General features: G+C 47.1%; 1 protein-coding gene across 3 annotated transcripts in view; it reads left to right on the top strand.

The window, feature by feature from the left end:
* LOC111072114 (protein sevenless) overlaps positions 1–14,298 on the top strand; it is a 29,915-nt gene extending 15,617 nt beyond the window's left edge. For 2 of the 3 annotated variants that reach the window (XM_022363758.2, XM_022363759.2), the window contains exons 6-12: positions 5,418–5,657; positions 5,719–6,059; positions 6,138–10,801; positions 11,222–11,502; positions 11,597–11,788; positions 11,847–12,283; positions 12,348–14,298. In XM_022363758.2, coding sequence (XP_022219450.2) covers positions 5,418–5,657; positions 5,719–6,059; positions 6,138–10,801; positions 11,222–11,502; positions 11,597–11,788; positions 11,847–12,283; positions 12,348–12,681 — 6,489 coding nt within the window. In that variant the 3' untranslated portion in view covers positions 12,682–14,298. The remainder of the gene's footprint in view (positions 1–5,417; positions 5,658–5,718; positions 6,060–6,137; positions 10,802–11,221; positions 11,503–11,596; positions 11,789–11,846; positions 12,284–12,347) is intronic. The other variant, XM_022363760.2, reaches the window with a different exon arrangement.
* Positions 14,299–14,567: the final 269 nt, after the last annotated feature.

Below are 14,567 nucleotides of genomic sequence, written 5' to 3'. Positions count from 1 at the left end.
TCAAATGCGTCTTGTTTTAAATCACGACATTTTTCGAGCATTTTGCCAATGCTGCCAGTAAAGCTTTCAAGGCCTATTGTGGTACCGTCCACAGCAATAAATAAATGGCGAAGTGGTAATTCATTCGCATGCAACAAGCACACACCCCACTGTAAGGGTCGATTGAGATTTATTTCCAATAAGCAAACGACTCCATTTTTATGTCCAATGTTAACAGCAGTTCCATCACATCCAAATGCCGCAAGAGAAGGAAGATATTCCTATGATTTTTTTTTTTTTTAACTCGAAAATATTTTTTCCAATTGTGGCTGCCTCTCCCGAATCAATGGAAAGATGACTAATGGACTCTGAGCCTGGCTCATATATTAATGATACATGTTCTTCAGTGGTGGTTTTTCGAGAATAAATATTTTCATAACAGGTCATAAATAAAGTTTTGTCTGTACGACCGTCAAAATAAATAACTACAAATCTTTGCGAACTTTTTCGCGCTTAATCTTACTTGGGTCTATTACATTTTATTTTTATTTGTGATTATAATTTATGTTAATGTTTGTTATCTGTTGTTCCTACCAAAAGTACTATTTTTTAAATTGCTCTTAGTTTTAAGCGACGCAGAGAAAAATTTAGTTTGAAAAAAAACTATTTGGCATATGACATTTCAAACCATTTTTATGCAGAGCCTCAAGATGAAGTGATAGAACTTTGATTTTTTGTACACATTTTTATGAGGTAAACGATTAACACAGGAGTTAAGAAAAATAAAATTATTTTTGTTTGGCAGTTTCACTCCTCCCTAATGTACATATGGGCAATTTCGCCGAATGGTCAACCAGGACCGAAAAAATAAAATTTTTATGATCATCGTATTTTGTTGTGTATATCTATAAAGAAGTGTTCAAATTTGTATCCAGTGGTTTTCATTTGGAAATTGGCCTGAATTCTGGAAAATGTTATTTATTCACTTTAATCTAATTTTAAAGACATTTTTACACTCTTTTTACCAAATCTCTTTATTGAAATCTGTTGAGAAGATAAAAAGGCAAAGATACCGAAAAAACTTTAAATTAACGGTTCATTTTTATTTGTATTCTTATCTACATATGTTAATTTTTTTATTTTCATATACATATTCCTAACGCTACAGTATTGCTGTGGCACAAAGTGTTCACACACATAGATATTTTCAAAACAGTATTATTAACCTTTGTTTGGCTATTAAGCGTTTTTATTAGCCGTTGAAACTCAATTATTATTAAGAACGAGAAGGAACGTGTGAGTCGCTTCTGGGGACGCGACTCTACTTATACCCGTACTCAGTCGGTATATACATTTTTGAGCTTATGATTTTTTAGAATTTTAAAATTAAAAAAAAAATTGTACATCTTACATTTTTTTGCTACATCTGTTATATACATCTACAATGTATATTTTACATCTAACATGTACATCTCCTCCGCTGGGGGTTGCTCGCGCACTGAACGCGGGAGAGTGTGCGAGCGAGAAAGAGATAGGTAGCGGGTCTCTGACAGGAGGGAGCGGAAGAACCAACAGAAAATTAATTTCTTCATTCTGGCTATAATTATGATCCAATCTAATTCAGATTCGGCAATTTGGTAGATATGGGCATTCTCTATGATACTGCGTTTTTAGTTTTATCGTATCTTTAAAATTGTGCCTGCCACAGATTTTCATCCTTTGTGGGGGCGGAAGGGGGCGGGGCGAAATTTTGAAATACACTTGTAGCAGTGTGATATCACATGAGTCTGGAAACAAAATTTGGCTGCTCTAGCTTTTATAGTCTTTGAGATCCAGGCGCTCATCAAGACGGACGGACGGACAGACGGACAGACAGACATGGCTCTATCGACTCGGCTATTGATGCTGATCGATAATATATATACTTTATGGGGTCGGAAACGTTTCCTTCTCTGCGTTGCACACATCCACTTTTACCACAAATCTAATATACTCCTTAACTCTTGTTTGAGTACGGGTATAAAAAGTCTAGCGTTTCAATGGGCAATGTTGTAAAATGTATTTCCTATTGTTAAGGTAAAGTAGGCGTCAGTATGGCCGATATAATAAAGTGATGCGATGGATACGAAGGTTATGAAGATCAATACCAGACTAAAAACAGGGCAGACAGACCGAATTGCCCGTGCCCTATGCAAGCATCCTAGAAGAGAGCCAAACCACTAATTACACTAGTCAACACGATTTTTCCTCAAGGAACAAAACGAACTTTTTCTTAAAGATTTGGGGCTAAGAAATGGCTGTAATCACAAAGTGTTTGGGCTTAACTTCTAGCTGTTTTAATTATCTTTTCAAAATAGCAAAGTTCTTTACAACCAGACGTAAGATCGTGCTATGTGAAAAAAAAAAGTGCTTACCTCTGAAAAAAGCTTTAAAAAAAATACTAGTTTTCAAAAATTCTTCAAAAAAAAGTTCTGCCATAGAAAAAAAAAAAATCATCACCTTCCTTCCTTCCAGGCCCGACTTTTCCTAGTTTTTAAAGTCAAAATTTCGTAAAAAATACCGCACAAAAATCATCATTTTTGCATTTCAATGCTTTATATTTCCCAGACGTTAAGCTGTAATCACAAAGTGTTTGGGCTTAACTTCTAGCTGTTTTAATTATCTTTTCAAAATAGCAAAGTTCTTTATAACCAGACGTAAGATACTAGAGCTATGTGAAAAAAACAAGCGCTACCTCTGAAAAAAGCTTTAAAAAAAAAATACCAGGCTTCAAAAATTCTTCAAAAAAAAGTTCTGCCATAGAAAAAAAACCATAATTCTTTAAAAAATTTTAAATCCCCATATCTATCAGAAAAAGTCGGTTTGGATCCTTGAGGAAAAAAAAAGTTCGATTTTGTCGAGTAGTGTTATTACCTAAAGATTTTACGACTAAATACCGGGCTGAGAAACCCGGCAACCTTTTCTATTAAAAATTTTTATAAATATTATTGTTTATATATTAACATTTATTTATGGTTCTATTTTTTTATTATTAATTTTTTTTATTTAAAAGTTACTTCTTTTATTTTTATTTATGTATTTTTTAGTTTTGTCGTTATTTTTATTTTATTTGTTTATGTTTAAGAGTATTTATTATTATTTTTTAATATTTTTTTATTTTGTTAAGTGTTTATTAAGTATATTTCTAGTTTTTCCCTAAATTGCATTGCTCTGCAAAGCACTTATAGCACTTATTAAAATTAAAAAAGCAAAGTTCAATTTATCGTATAAATAGCTCGGCTGTCTGGTATACACAATTGTTCTGTACCCTGTCCATGTCTTTAAATCCATCTTAAATATTTTTCTTGCTAAAATTGAGATATGATCAGTTCGTCTCTTATTGTAGGTGTAATGGGCAATACTGCTAAATGCTACTTCTAGTTTTCTATGAGATTCAGCATCACAATTTCCAAATATTTCTATTCCATAAAATAAGGTGGGTGTTAAATACGTCTTGGCTACACTACTCGACAAAAAATTGGAGATTTAAATTTTTTTTAAAGAATTATGGTTTTTTTTCTATGGCAGAACTTTTTTTTGAAAAATTTTTGAAGTCTGGTATTTTTTTTAAGCTTTTTTCAGAGGAAGCGCTTGTTTTTTCACATAACTCTAGTATCTTACGTCTGGTAAAAAACTTGGCTATTTTGAAAAGATAATTAAAAAAGCTAGAAGTTAAGCTCAAACACTTTGTGATTACAGCTTACCGTCTGGGAAATATAAAGCATTGAAATGCAAAAATGATGATTTTTGTGCGATATTTTTTACGAAATTTTGACTTTAAAATCTCAGGAAGAGTCGAAAAAAAATTATATATTGTGTTTTCTATTTTTTTGTGTATAGGTGCGTTAATTTGGTTTCCATTGGGAACAAAGGAACGCGATCAGATACCAAATGTACAACCCATGTTCGTTTGCTTTGCTCCCAAATTGGCAGTTGGGCCCGCAACCTTCCAAAAGGTATTTTTTGTTCATTTTTTCCATATTTTAGGTTTGGTTTACGAATTTTAGCTCCAAAGTCTCTCCATAGATTTTAATGAGCGATACCTTAAACGACGCCAAATTCACGCACCTATACACAAAAAAATAGGGGACACAAGATATAATTTTTTTCGACTTTTCCTGAGATTTTAAAGTCAAAATTTCGTAAAAAATATCGCACAAAAATCATCGTTTTTGCATTTCAATGCTTTATATTTCCCAGACAGTAAGCTGTAATCACAAAGTGTTTGGGCTTACCTTCTAGCTGTTTTAATTATCTTTTCAAAATAGCAAAGTTCTTTACCAGACGTAAGATACTAGAGTTATGTGAAAAAAGCAAGCGCTACCTCTGAAAAAAGCTTTAAAAAAAAATAACAGTTTTCAAAAATTCTTTAAAGAAAAGTTCTGCCATAGAAAAAAAAAAAATCATCAAACCATTTCTAAGCCCCAAATCTTTAAGAAAAAGTTCGTTTTGTTCCTTGAGGAAAAATCGTGTTGACTAGTGCTATCAGTAGTTTGAGTTTTTTTTTGTAAGAATTTTTTTGTGCGGGTGCAAGTAGTCTTAGAAGACCATATGTTCTTCCACTAGCATTCGTGACCTGATTACTCCAAGAAAGCGTATTGTTAAATGTTCTTCCGAAATTTTCTGCTTGATCTACATAATTAATTTGTTTTCCTTCAATTCCAAGCTTGGGATAGCTTATCGTATTTAGCAGTTTCTTATATACTTTAAGCATTAACATTTTTATCTGGATTAAGTGCCAATTTATGTATGTTCTAATCGTACGTTCAAGAAAACATAAACAGGTGGCTGACACGTTAATACGTTATAAATAAGTTAGGTGTCGCTAACCTACCTTGGTAAAACGGCTGTACATATGTGCGCTTTGGGTGAAGTTTTTTTTCAACACCTATTTTCTTTATTAATTTAATATTTTTATTTGGTTAGCAGTTTATAACTACAAAACAAAAAAGCATAACCAAATTCAAAATGCATTTTTTTAATAACAAAAAAAGTTTTGAATGTTTCACATAGAAACGTGCTATATCAGCATAAACTTTTGCTGCAAGGGAGCCCCACAGATCCTCAATGGGATTTGAGTCCGGACCCATTGCCGGCCACTTCATCAATGGTATATTGTGGGTCTCAAAATAACCCATTGTAGCCCGGGCACTATGAGTCGGTGCATTATTCTGCTAAAATGTTCATTAAAATAAATATAAACGAGAAGGAACGTTGTGAGTCGCTTCTGAGGACGCGACTCTAATTTTCGTACCCGTACTCAGTCAGTATATAAATTTGTGAGCTTATGATTTATGTAGAATTTTAAAATATTTTACATTTTACATTTTGTTTGCTACATCTGTCATCTGCATCTACATATATGTACATCTTGGCAATAAATTGCATTTATCACCCAGTTCCGCTTCGAGCTCCCCTTCGGCGAAAGCAACGACGATGTGCTTTACTCGCCGGCCACACCCGCCTACCAGACGCCTCCTGAGGGGGCACCCATCTCGGCACCCGTTATCGAGGAACTGCTGCCACTAGACGAAAGCCACGTGGCCGTGCACTGGCATCCGGGCAGCTTCACCAACGGCCCCGTCGAGGGCTACCGCCTTCGTTTGAGCAGTTCGGTGGATAACCGAACCATCGAGCAGGTAGGCAATCTAATAACTGCCTCCTTCTGACGAAAGTAGCACTTTGCACTTCTTTCTGCAGCTGGTGGCGGTGCAGCGGGGCAACTTCATCTTCTCGCAGCTGCAAGCCCATACCAAGTACAGGCTGGAGCTGACGATGGTCAACAAGCATGGCGAGAGCCCAGCGTCCTCTGCCAGCGTCGTGACAAGTCCCGCTCGGGTTCCGCAACTGCACAAGGACCAGGGTGAAGCCCACGCCCCGAGCGTGCTTGTGGCCGGGCAGCGGAACATCGTGTGGCAGTCCTTGACGCCGGGCGGGGAGACACGACTCGTCCTTCACTCTGATCAGCCAATTGGTGACATGGCCTGGGAGCAGAAGGAGCAGCGGCTGTGGGTTGTTGACGTTCTGGGAGAGATGCGCAGGTGGGCAGTCATCAAAAAATCTCAAAGAACAAAGCACAATAGATACGAGTAGCCCTTCTTCATCCTCCTTTCCAACAGCCTGAGACTGGAGCAGGGCCAGCCGACATCTGGCATTAGCAGAGTAGAGCTGGATGGACGGAGGAACATATCCGGTGAATGGATTCCCCGAAAGCTTAGCCTGGATTGGCTCCACAGACGTCTCTACCTGGCTGTGGAGACGCCGAGTCTCAAATTTTCCCTGCTCAAAGTGGATCTGGAGAGCACAGACTTTGATGTGCTGTCCGAGGCTCTGGACCCGGTTCAGCAGATGGAGGTCGACCCTTTGAACGGTTGGCTTTTTTGGACCGATGCCGAGAGCGTTTGGCGTCTCGATTTGGCCAGCAAGGAGCGTATCCGCATTGCCAGGATCAGACAGCCGGGCTGGTTCACCCTGGACCCGCTGCACTGGCTGCTCCACCTACTGGTGGCGCAAGAGGGGAAAATTCTGGAATTCAGCTATGATGGCAGCTTCAAAGTGCCGCTGATCGCCCTGCCCGACAATTCGTCGCAGGCCTTCGCTCTCCAGGGCCGCTCCCTGCTGCTCGCTGGTGCCAGCCAGATTCAACTGTTGCTGGCGGATCAGCTCAACCACGGAGGGCTGGGCACCTGGCCGCTGCGGCACTTCCCTGACTGCTGGGGCCTTATCCTCCTCACCGCAGAGCGCTTCCCCTCGGCGCATCCCTCTGGCGTGCCTCGACGGCTGAGCGCCGTGCTGGGAGCACAGGCAGCACACATATCGTGGCAGGAGCCGTCTAGGAATCATTACCAGTCACCCGTCGCTGCATTGGACCTGACCTACGAGCTGGAGGTGCTGGACGTGGCCAGCCAGAGCGCATTCAGCATCCGTAACATCCGCAGTCCCCACTTCGGACTCGAGCGCCTGCAGCCGGACAATTTGTACCACTTCCGGGTGCGGGCCATGAGGTCGGCCGGGGAGCCCGGCGACTGGACCCCACCCCACGTGGCTCGCACCTGGCCCCTTGGTCCGCATCGCCTCCGCTGGGCCACCTACCAAGGCGCACTCTATGAGACCAATGAGCTGGGCGGGCAACTGGAGCGAATGGAGGCTCAGCTGGAGGCGCGGCCTGGACCCCTGGCTATGATCAACGCCAGTGCGGGCTACTACGTGGCCGGCTCCGGGGTCTTGCATTGCATCAACGTGGAGCAGCCGCAGCTGAGATGCCTGGTACCAGATGAGGTGCCCCATGTAGGGGCCGTGACGTACGACTGGAGGGGAGGCCGAGTCTACTGGTCGGATCTGGCGCGAAACTGCGTGGTGCGCCTGGATCCGTGGAGCGGGACGCGCGAGCTGCTGCCCATCTTTGGGGCCCGCCAGCTGGCCATCGACCCGCGGCAGGGCCATCTCTACTACGCAACCGCCAACCGTCTGGCAAGTCGCCCCCTCAGCTCTTCCCCGGGCCACCCCCAGCACGTGAATGAGGAGGAGGTGGAGTTTTACCACGTCAACGGCCTTGGGGACAGCATCGCCTCGTTCAGCCTCGACCTGGAGCAAGGCCAACTCCATTGGCTAGTCTCGGGCCCTGCCGCGCTGCGCCTCTACCGGGCTTCTCTTGGAGTGGTCTCCGTCGCGGACTCCCCTCGGCTGGTGCAGAGCTGGCCTGGCAGGGATGCCCTGCCCCAGAGCCTTCAAGTGGTCCGACCCCTTGGGGCTTTGCTCTGGCTGGATCGGGGCGGGCGCCGAGCACTCCTCGCCAGGACAACAGCCCTCGACGACACCATGGAACTGTGGCCACTGGGTCTCAACTCCCCCGCCTCCTCGCTCCAGCTCGCCGACCCAACAGCCCCACCACCACCCGATGCTGGGGTCATACCTTCGGCCGTTCTCCCTGACAGCGTCCGCCTGGATGACGGCCACTGGGACGACTTCCACGTGCGATGGCAGCCAGCGACAAGTGGAGGCAACCACAGCATCTCCTACCGACTGCTCATCGAGTATGGCCAGCGCCTGCAGACACTCGACCTAGCCACCCCATTCGCCCGTATCACACACCTTCCGCAGGCTCAGCTGCAGCTGACAGTCAGCATCACGGCCCGCACCGCCTGGCGCACGGGCCCCACCACCCGCGTTCAGCTGTGCACGCCCGCCGCTGCTCCCACCCAGCCACGGCGCCTGCGCGTGTTCGTTGAGCGCATTGCCAAGCCCCTGGTCCCGCCCAGCATCGGGGCCTTGCTCCGCTGGGATGCGCCCGAGCAGGCGCCTGCTCCGGTGCAGGCTCTGGAATACCGCATCAGCTGCTGGCTGGGATCGGAGATCCACGCGGAACTGCTGCTGAACCAGAGTACCCTGGAGGCCCGAGTGGAGAACCTGCAGCGGGACCAGACCTACCGCTTCCAGGTGGAGGCGCATGTGGCATCGACAGGGGCGGCCGCCGGCGCCGCTAGCCACGCCCTTCACGTGACGCCCGAGGTGCAGGCCGTGCCCCGCTTTGTCTTTGCCAACACAGAGTTCATCGGTGAGCTGGACCTGGACAGCCAGCTCCGCCGCCGACTGGTGCACACCGCCAGTCCCGTGGAGCACCTGGCCATCATGGAGGGGGAGCAGAGGCTCCTGTGGGTCAACGAGCATGTGGAGCTGCTCACCCACGTGCCAGGATCCACGCCCGCCAAGCTAGCCAGGATGCGGGCGGAGGTCCTTGCCCTCACCGTCGACTGGGTGCAGCGCATCGTCTACTGGGCCGAGTTGGAGGCGGGTCAGGAGGCGCCGTCAGCGCAGGTAGCAGTGATATACCGCCTCGACCTGTGCCGCTTCGAGGGGCGCATCCTGCAGGGCGAGCGGCTTTGGAGCACTCCGCGGGGCCACCTGCTGAGGGACTTAGTGGCCCTGCCCCACAGCCGGGCACTGGTCTGGCTCGAGCACGAGGCTGTGTCCCGCAACTCTACGCTACGGGGCCGCAGGCTCACCGACGGATCACCTGTGCCCCTCGAGTCCCCCACCGCCCTCTTCCGGCTGTACGAGGGCAGTCTGGAGCCCGGGACGGAGACGCTCAACTTGGTGGACCACCAGGGAAGGCTTTGTGTCTACGACGTGGCCCGCCAGCTCTGCACCGTCACCGGGCTGCGCAGCCAGCTGCACCTGCTGACGAGGGACAGCGGACAACTGGCCCAGGATGCGGGCTATCTCTACGCTCTGCGCAACGGCAGTATCCGCGCCTATGGCCGGAGGCGCCACCAGCTGGAGTACCTCGTCGAGCTCGAGCCGGAAGAGGTGCGGCTGCTGCAGGCCCACAACTACCAGGCGTATCCGAGCAAGCGCTGCCTGCTCCTCCCCGCCGCCGCTGCCCTGGACTCCACTGCCGTCCAGTGCGAGGAGCTGCAGTGCACCCTGGCCCTGACCCAGCTGCATGCCTCTCCAGACTGCGCGCTGCCCGTGCCCGGCCTGAGCTACCAGCTGAACTTAACTTCGTTGGAAGGAGGCCAGCGCGAAGGGGAACGCCACCAGTGGCTGGCCGGATCAGGGGACACCATCAACATCACAGGGCTGCAGCCCTTCTCCAGGTACCAGCTCAGAGCTACATTGAGCAGCTACTACCAGCTCCGCCTGGGCCTCGACGCCCTGCCCCTGCCCACCATGGAGGTGCGCACCGCACAGGCCTCGCCCACGGCTCCAAGGAACTTTAGCGCGCGCGTGCTGGGTCCCAGCGAGGTGGTGGTCAGCTGGGCCCCACCCCTCCAGCTCCGCAGTGAGAGCGTTCACTACACGATCCACTGGCGGCAGAACTCCAATGGAAACCGCACTAAGCAGGAGCAGGATCTGGAGCAGGATCAGGATCAGGATCAGGAGCAAATGGAACGCAGAGTGGAGACTGCGGGGATGCATCGGCTGAGGGGGCTGCGTCCCGGGTCCGGCTACCGACTCTGGGTGCAAGCCCATGCCACGCCCACCAAGTTCAACAGCAGCAGCCTGTTGCACGTGCGGACCTATGTGAGATTACCAGAACTGCAGCTGCTTGAGCTGGGACCCTACTCACTGACCCTCTCTTGGGCAGGGACCTCGGACCCGCTGAGCTACCTGGCCCTCGAGTGCCGTTCAGCGGCGGAACAGCTGCGCTGGGAAGTAGCCGGAAACCACTCCTGGATGGTGGTGGAGCCGCTGAAGCCGCGCACACGCTATGAGTGCCAGCTGCTGCTCGTCTTTGCGTCCTCCCCAGGCGCATCCGTTTACCGGGGGCCAACTCAGGAGTACGAGACACTGGGGGATGCACCTAGTGCGCCAGGCCGGCCACAGCTCCAGCACATTTCCGGGGAGATCTTCCGGGTGCACTGGAGTGCGGCCCGCGGTAATGGGGACCCCATCGCCCTCTACAGCCTCGAGGCGCTGCAGGCCAGGGCCAGGTCCAGATCCAGATCCAGCCGAAGGAGGCGCAGAGAGAGTGTGAGAGGGGGCCGGCTAGCCCTGCTGCCATGGGCCGAGGAGCCGGCGGTCGTGGAGGACCAGTGGCTAGACTTCTGCAACACTACCGAGCTGAGCTGCATCGTGCGAAGTCTGCACTCGAGCCGGCTGCTCCTGTTCCGGGTTCGCGCCCGCAGTCACGAGCATGGCTGGGGGCCTTACAGCGAGGACAGCGACCGAGTCTCGGAGCCCTTGGTCTCTCCCGAGAAGCGTGGCTCTCTGGTGCTGGCCATCATTGCCCCGGCGGCCATTGTGTCCAGTTGTGTGCTGGCCCTGTTCCTCGTCCGCAAAGGTAACCTTCCCATACCCATGCATACCCCTGCATCCCCATGTACTCGTTTCTACTCGTTTCTACTCGTTTCTACTCGTATATAGCACATATAGTACTGCCCATACACACTCGCATGTATTATTCATTATAAATATATCTATGGTAGTTGACGAGTGAACTGAACAGGTTGCCTGCTTCCCTGTTCCCTGTCCAGCCGTGCCCCTTTGTGGGAACTACTATACGAGTAGATGGCTCAGTCTTCAGCTGGGTGGCCCATGAAGTGTGTGCACACTAACTATTATCCTATATTTGATAATGAGGATTAGATTAGATTAGATTAGATTAGATTAGACACAATATAGATACATAGATAGATATGACTTTAGAGATTTACTGCCCTGCTGTTGCATTTATTTATTTATTTATTTATTTATATCCAAGCAGTGCAAAAGCGGCGCATGCGGGCCAAAAAGCTGCTGCAGCAGAGCCGTCCAAGCATCTGGAGCAACCTTTCTACGTTGAGTACGCAGCAGCAGCTACTGGCCGCCCGCAGCCGCGCCTTTTCCACGACGCTCAGCGACGCGGACATCGCCCTGCTGCCGCATATCCGGCGGAGTCAGCTGACCCTTCGCCGCTTCCTGGGCAGCGGAGCCTTCGGCGAGGTCTACGAGGGCGACTTGCAGCCGGAGGACAAGAAGGAGACGCAGCGCGTGGCTATCAAGGTGATTAAACTAGCCCACAAAATCGAAAGGATGCATAGAGTCATCAGTCGTGGAATAATTCTGGAAACCATTCTAAACCCTTGCTAATACACAGAGCCTGCGCAAGGGGGCCAGCGAGTTTGCGGAGCTGCTGCAGGAGGCGCAGTTGATGAGCAACTTTAAGCATGAGAATATTGTGTGCCTCGTGGGCATCTGCTTTGACACCGAATCCATCTCGCTCGTCATGGAACATATGGAGGCGGGCGATCTCCTCTCGTACCTGAGGGCTGCTCGACCAAATTCCCAGGTAAGTTCACAGGGGATCCCCTTCCTTCCCCCCTTACCGACCCATTTGAATCTTTAAGGAGGTAGTCCAAGGACTGTCGCTGTCGGAGTTGCTGGCCATGTGCATAGACGTGGCCAACGGTTGCAGCTATCTGGAGGACATGCACTTCGTCCATCGTGATCTGGCCTGCCGCAACTGCCTTGTTTCCGAGGGAACAGAGGCGGGGCACCGGCGCATGGTGAAGATTGGCGACTTCGGTTTGGCCCGTGACATCTACAAGAGCGACTACTATCGCAAAGAAGGCGAGGGGCTGCTCCCGGTGCGCTGGATGGCACCGGAGAGCCTGGTGGATGGGGTGTTTACGACCCAGTCGGATGTGTGGGCTTTCGGCGTACTCTGCTGGGAGATCCTCACCCTGGGCCAGCAGCCGTATGCGGCTAGGAACAACTTCGAGGTGCTCGCCCATGTCAAGGATGGTGGACGCCTCCACCAACCCACCATCTGTCCCGACAAAATGTAATTGGTGTCTCTAATCCGTATTATAAAAGGCTCCTTCTACAACTGATCTCCCTCTTGGCAGGCATTCCTTGCTCTTGTTGTGCTGGCGCACGGATCCATCGGAGCGACCCAGCTTCAGGCGTTGCTTCAATGCTCTTCATGCCATCAGCACGGATCTCCGCCGCATCCAACTGCCGCCGGTCCACTCAAGAACTGCGGGATCCAGTGGGGAAGCCGCTTCCCCCACCAGATCACAGCTTAAGGTGCGTTTCGATGAGCATAAGGAGAAGGCTACGGGGCAGGAGAGTGAGAAGGAGAAGGTGACGAAGGAACCAGAGATTATGTCGCTTCGGAGTGTGTCCTGTCAGAGTCCGTCTCAGCAGCTGTATGCCAATGAGGGGATCTCTCGCCTATAGAAAGGCCATCATCTCTCTGCGTATGTCGTCTCAAATGAGCGCGCTCCCTTCTCCGTTTCCGATGCATCGCGATGCTATAGGAAATCAGTTTCTAAGGCTAATGAGTTGATATGGGCCGTGCCTTCCACGGAACTAGCTTTCCAGATTATGCTTAAGCAGAACCTTTAGGTTAAATTAATATTCTCGGAGATGGACATTGAATGTAAGTGCACAGAAACTGGCCCATTGCGAAGTCTGCGAAGTTTGATGCATGATACGAGTATTCGGGTTTCCTTCGGTCAGTTCGTGCACTTATTTGGCTGACGAGTATGACATGATATTTTGATCAGATACACGGACCAGCATTTCGATATGATATGGTCGAAAATGTTCAAACTTGATTTCTTCGTGCATCTCAATTTGACATTTTAATATGTATATTTGATGATACATTTTATACATGTAATGTATGTACAATATTCTAAGCAGGGAAAATAATATTAGTTTGATATTCAAATGTCAAAACAGTCTATTTTTTTTTTAAATCAAATATGTTAATATAAAACAGCCAAAATGTATTTGTTTGGTTAAAAATCTGAAAACATTTTTATTTATCGGGCTTACTTGCTTGTTAAATTAATCCATCCAAAAAATGAAAAGGTTCAACCAAAAAAAGCATGGGTATGGATATTGAGTTTATTGACTCCAACTTTCATTGCGTTGAATTATGAGTATAGTATGACTACTAACCCGTGCATTAAGATAATTTTTTAGATCTTCCAACGAGAGAAAGGGATCTACTTAGCGCTGTTTTCCGCATGCGAATCGTTTTTTTTTTTCAGTGAATCGGCCAAAAACATTTTTAGAATTGTGGCACTATTTGACATTGTGTGACCTTCATTTTTAAGATTTTGGATACGTTTTCATATATCTGAACCGAATTAAAACAACAAACAAAACGGGATCTGCAGGCATTGGTATTTTATATCTTCTTTTGCCTCTAGTTTATGAAATTTTACTGGTATAATTCGATTACAACCGATTCAAAACAAGACAAGAACCAAATTCGAGTGCGTTTATATTAATTTTTCCAAGACAAAAACGTAGTATTTCTACAAATCAGCCAATAATTCCTACGAAATAACCACAAGAGATAATCCAAAATAAAGCTCCATTATCCTGCAAACAGGCACAGTTTTCATCCAAACAATTTGCTCCAAAAATGAAATATTTGGCTTCAAATGTGAATGTGCCTGTCGGTTCTATTTTTTTTCTATCACTTTAAGTATATATGTATACTACTAGAGCTTTAGCCGATTGTGTAGGCCACAGGCACAGTGGTTGCTGGCATATGCCAAAAATCTAATTATGCATTTTAAAATGTTTAAAAAACAACTGACTGTGTGATAAGCTGATTGTCCAAACTTTCTAATGTCATACTGATTTTGCTTAGATTTTAACGGTACTCTCTAAAAATACAATCGAAAACGAGGAGGAACTTTGTGAGTCGCTTCTGTTGCCGCTTATCTACTTGTATACCCATACTCAGTCAGTCTTCAATTAAATTGATCAAACTATTCAAAACCAAAATTTTATAATTTACAACAAATTTTTAATATCTATAATCGCTCTTCAAAGTTGGACCTGTTTTTCTATTTTTGAAAAAATAAAGAAAAACAAGCTTAAAAGGCAAATTCAGCTGGGACTTCATTTAAAAAATAAATTGAAAATATGAATAAAAAATAAAGAAATATTGGTTTTTTTTTTAAAGTCTTATAAAATATACATTGGAATTTTTTAAAAAATTAATTTTTTTCCCAACTTAAAATTTGTAGCGTCATTTAAAGAAAAAGCCAAGACTATATGAAAAAGAGTGGCGATATTTTTTAAAAGAAGAGAAGGAACGT

The sequence above is a fragment of the Drosophila obscura genome, unplaced genomic scaffold (genome assembly GCF_018151105.1).
Source record: "Drosophila obscura isolate BZ-5 IFL unplaced genomic scaffold, ASM1815110v1 contig_75, whole genome shotgun sequence".
Taxonomy (NCBI): Eukaryota; Metazoa; Arthropoda; class Insecta; order Diptera; family Drosophilidae; genus Drosophila; species Drosophila obscura.
The sequence above is the reverse complement of the archived record's forward strand: the minus strand, read 5'-3'. Positions and strand labels throughout refer to the sequence as shown.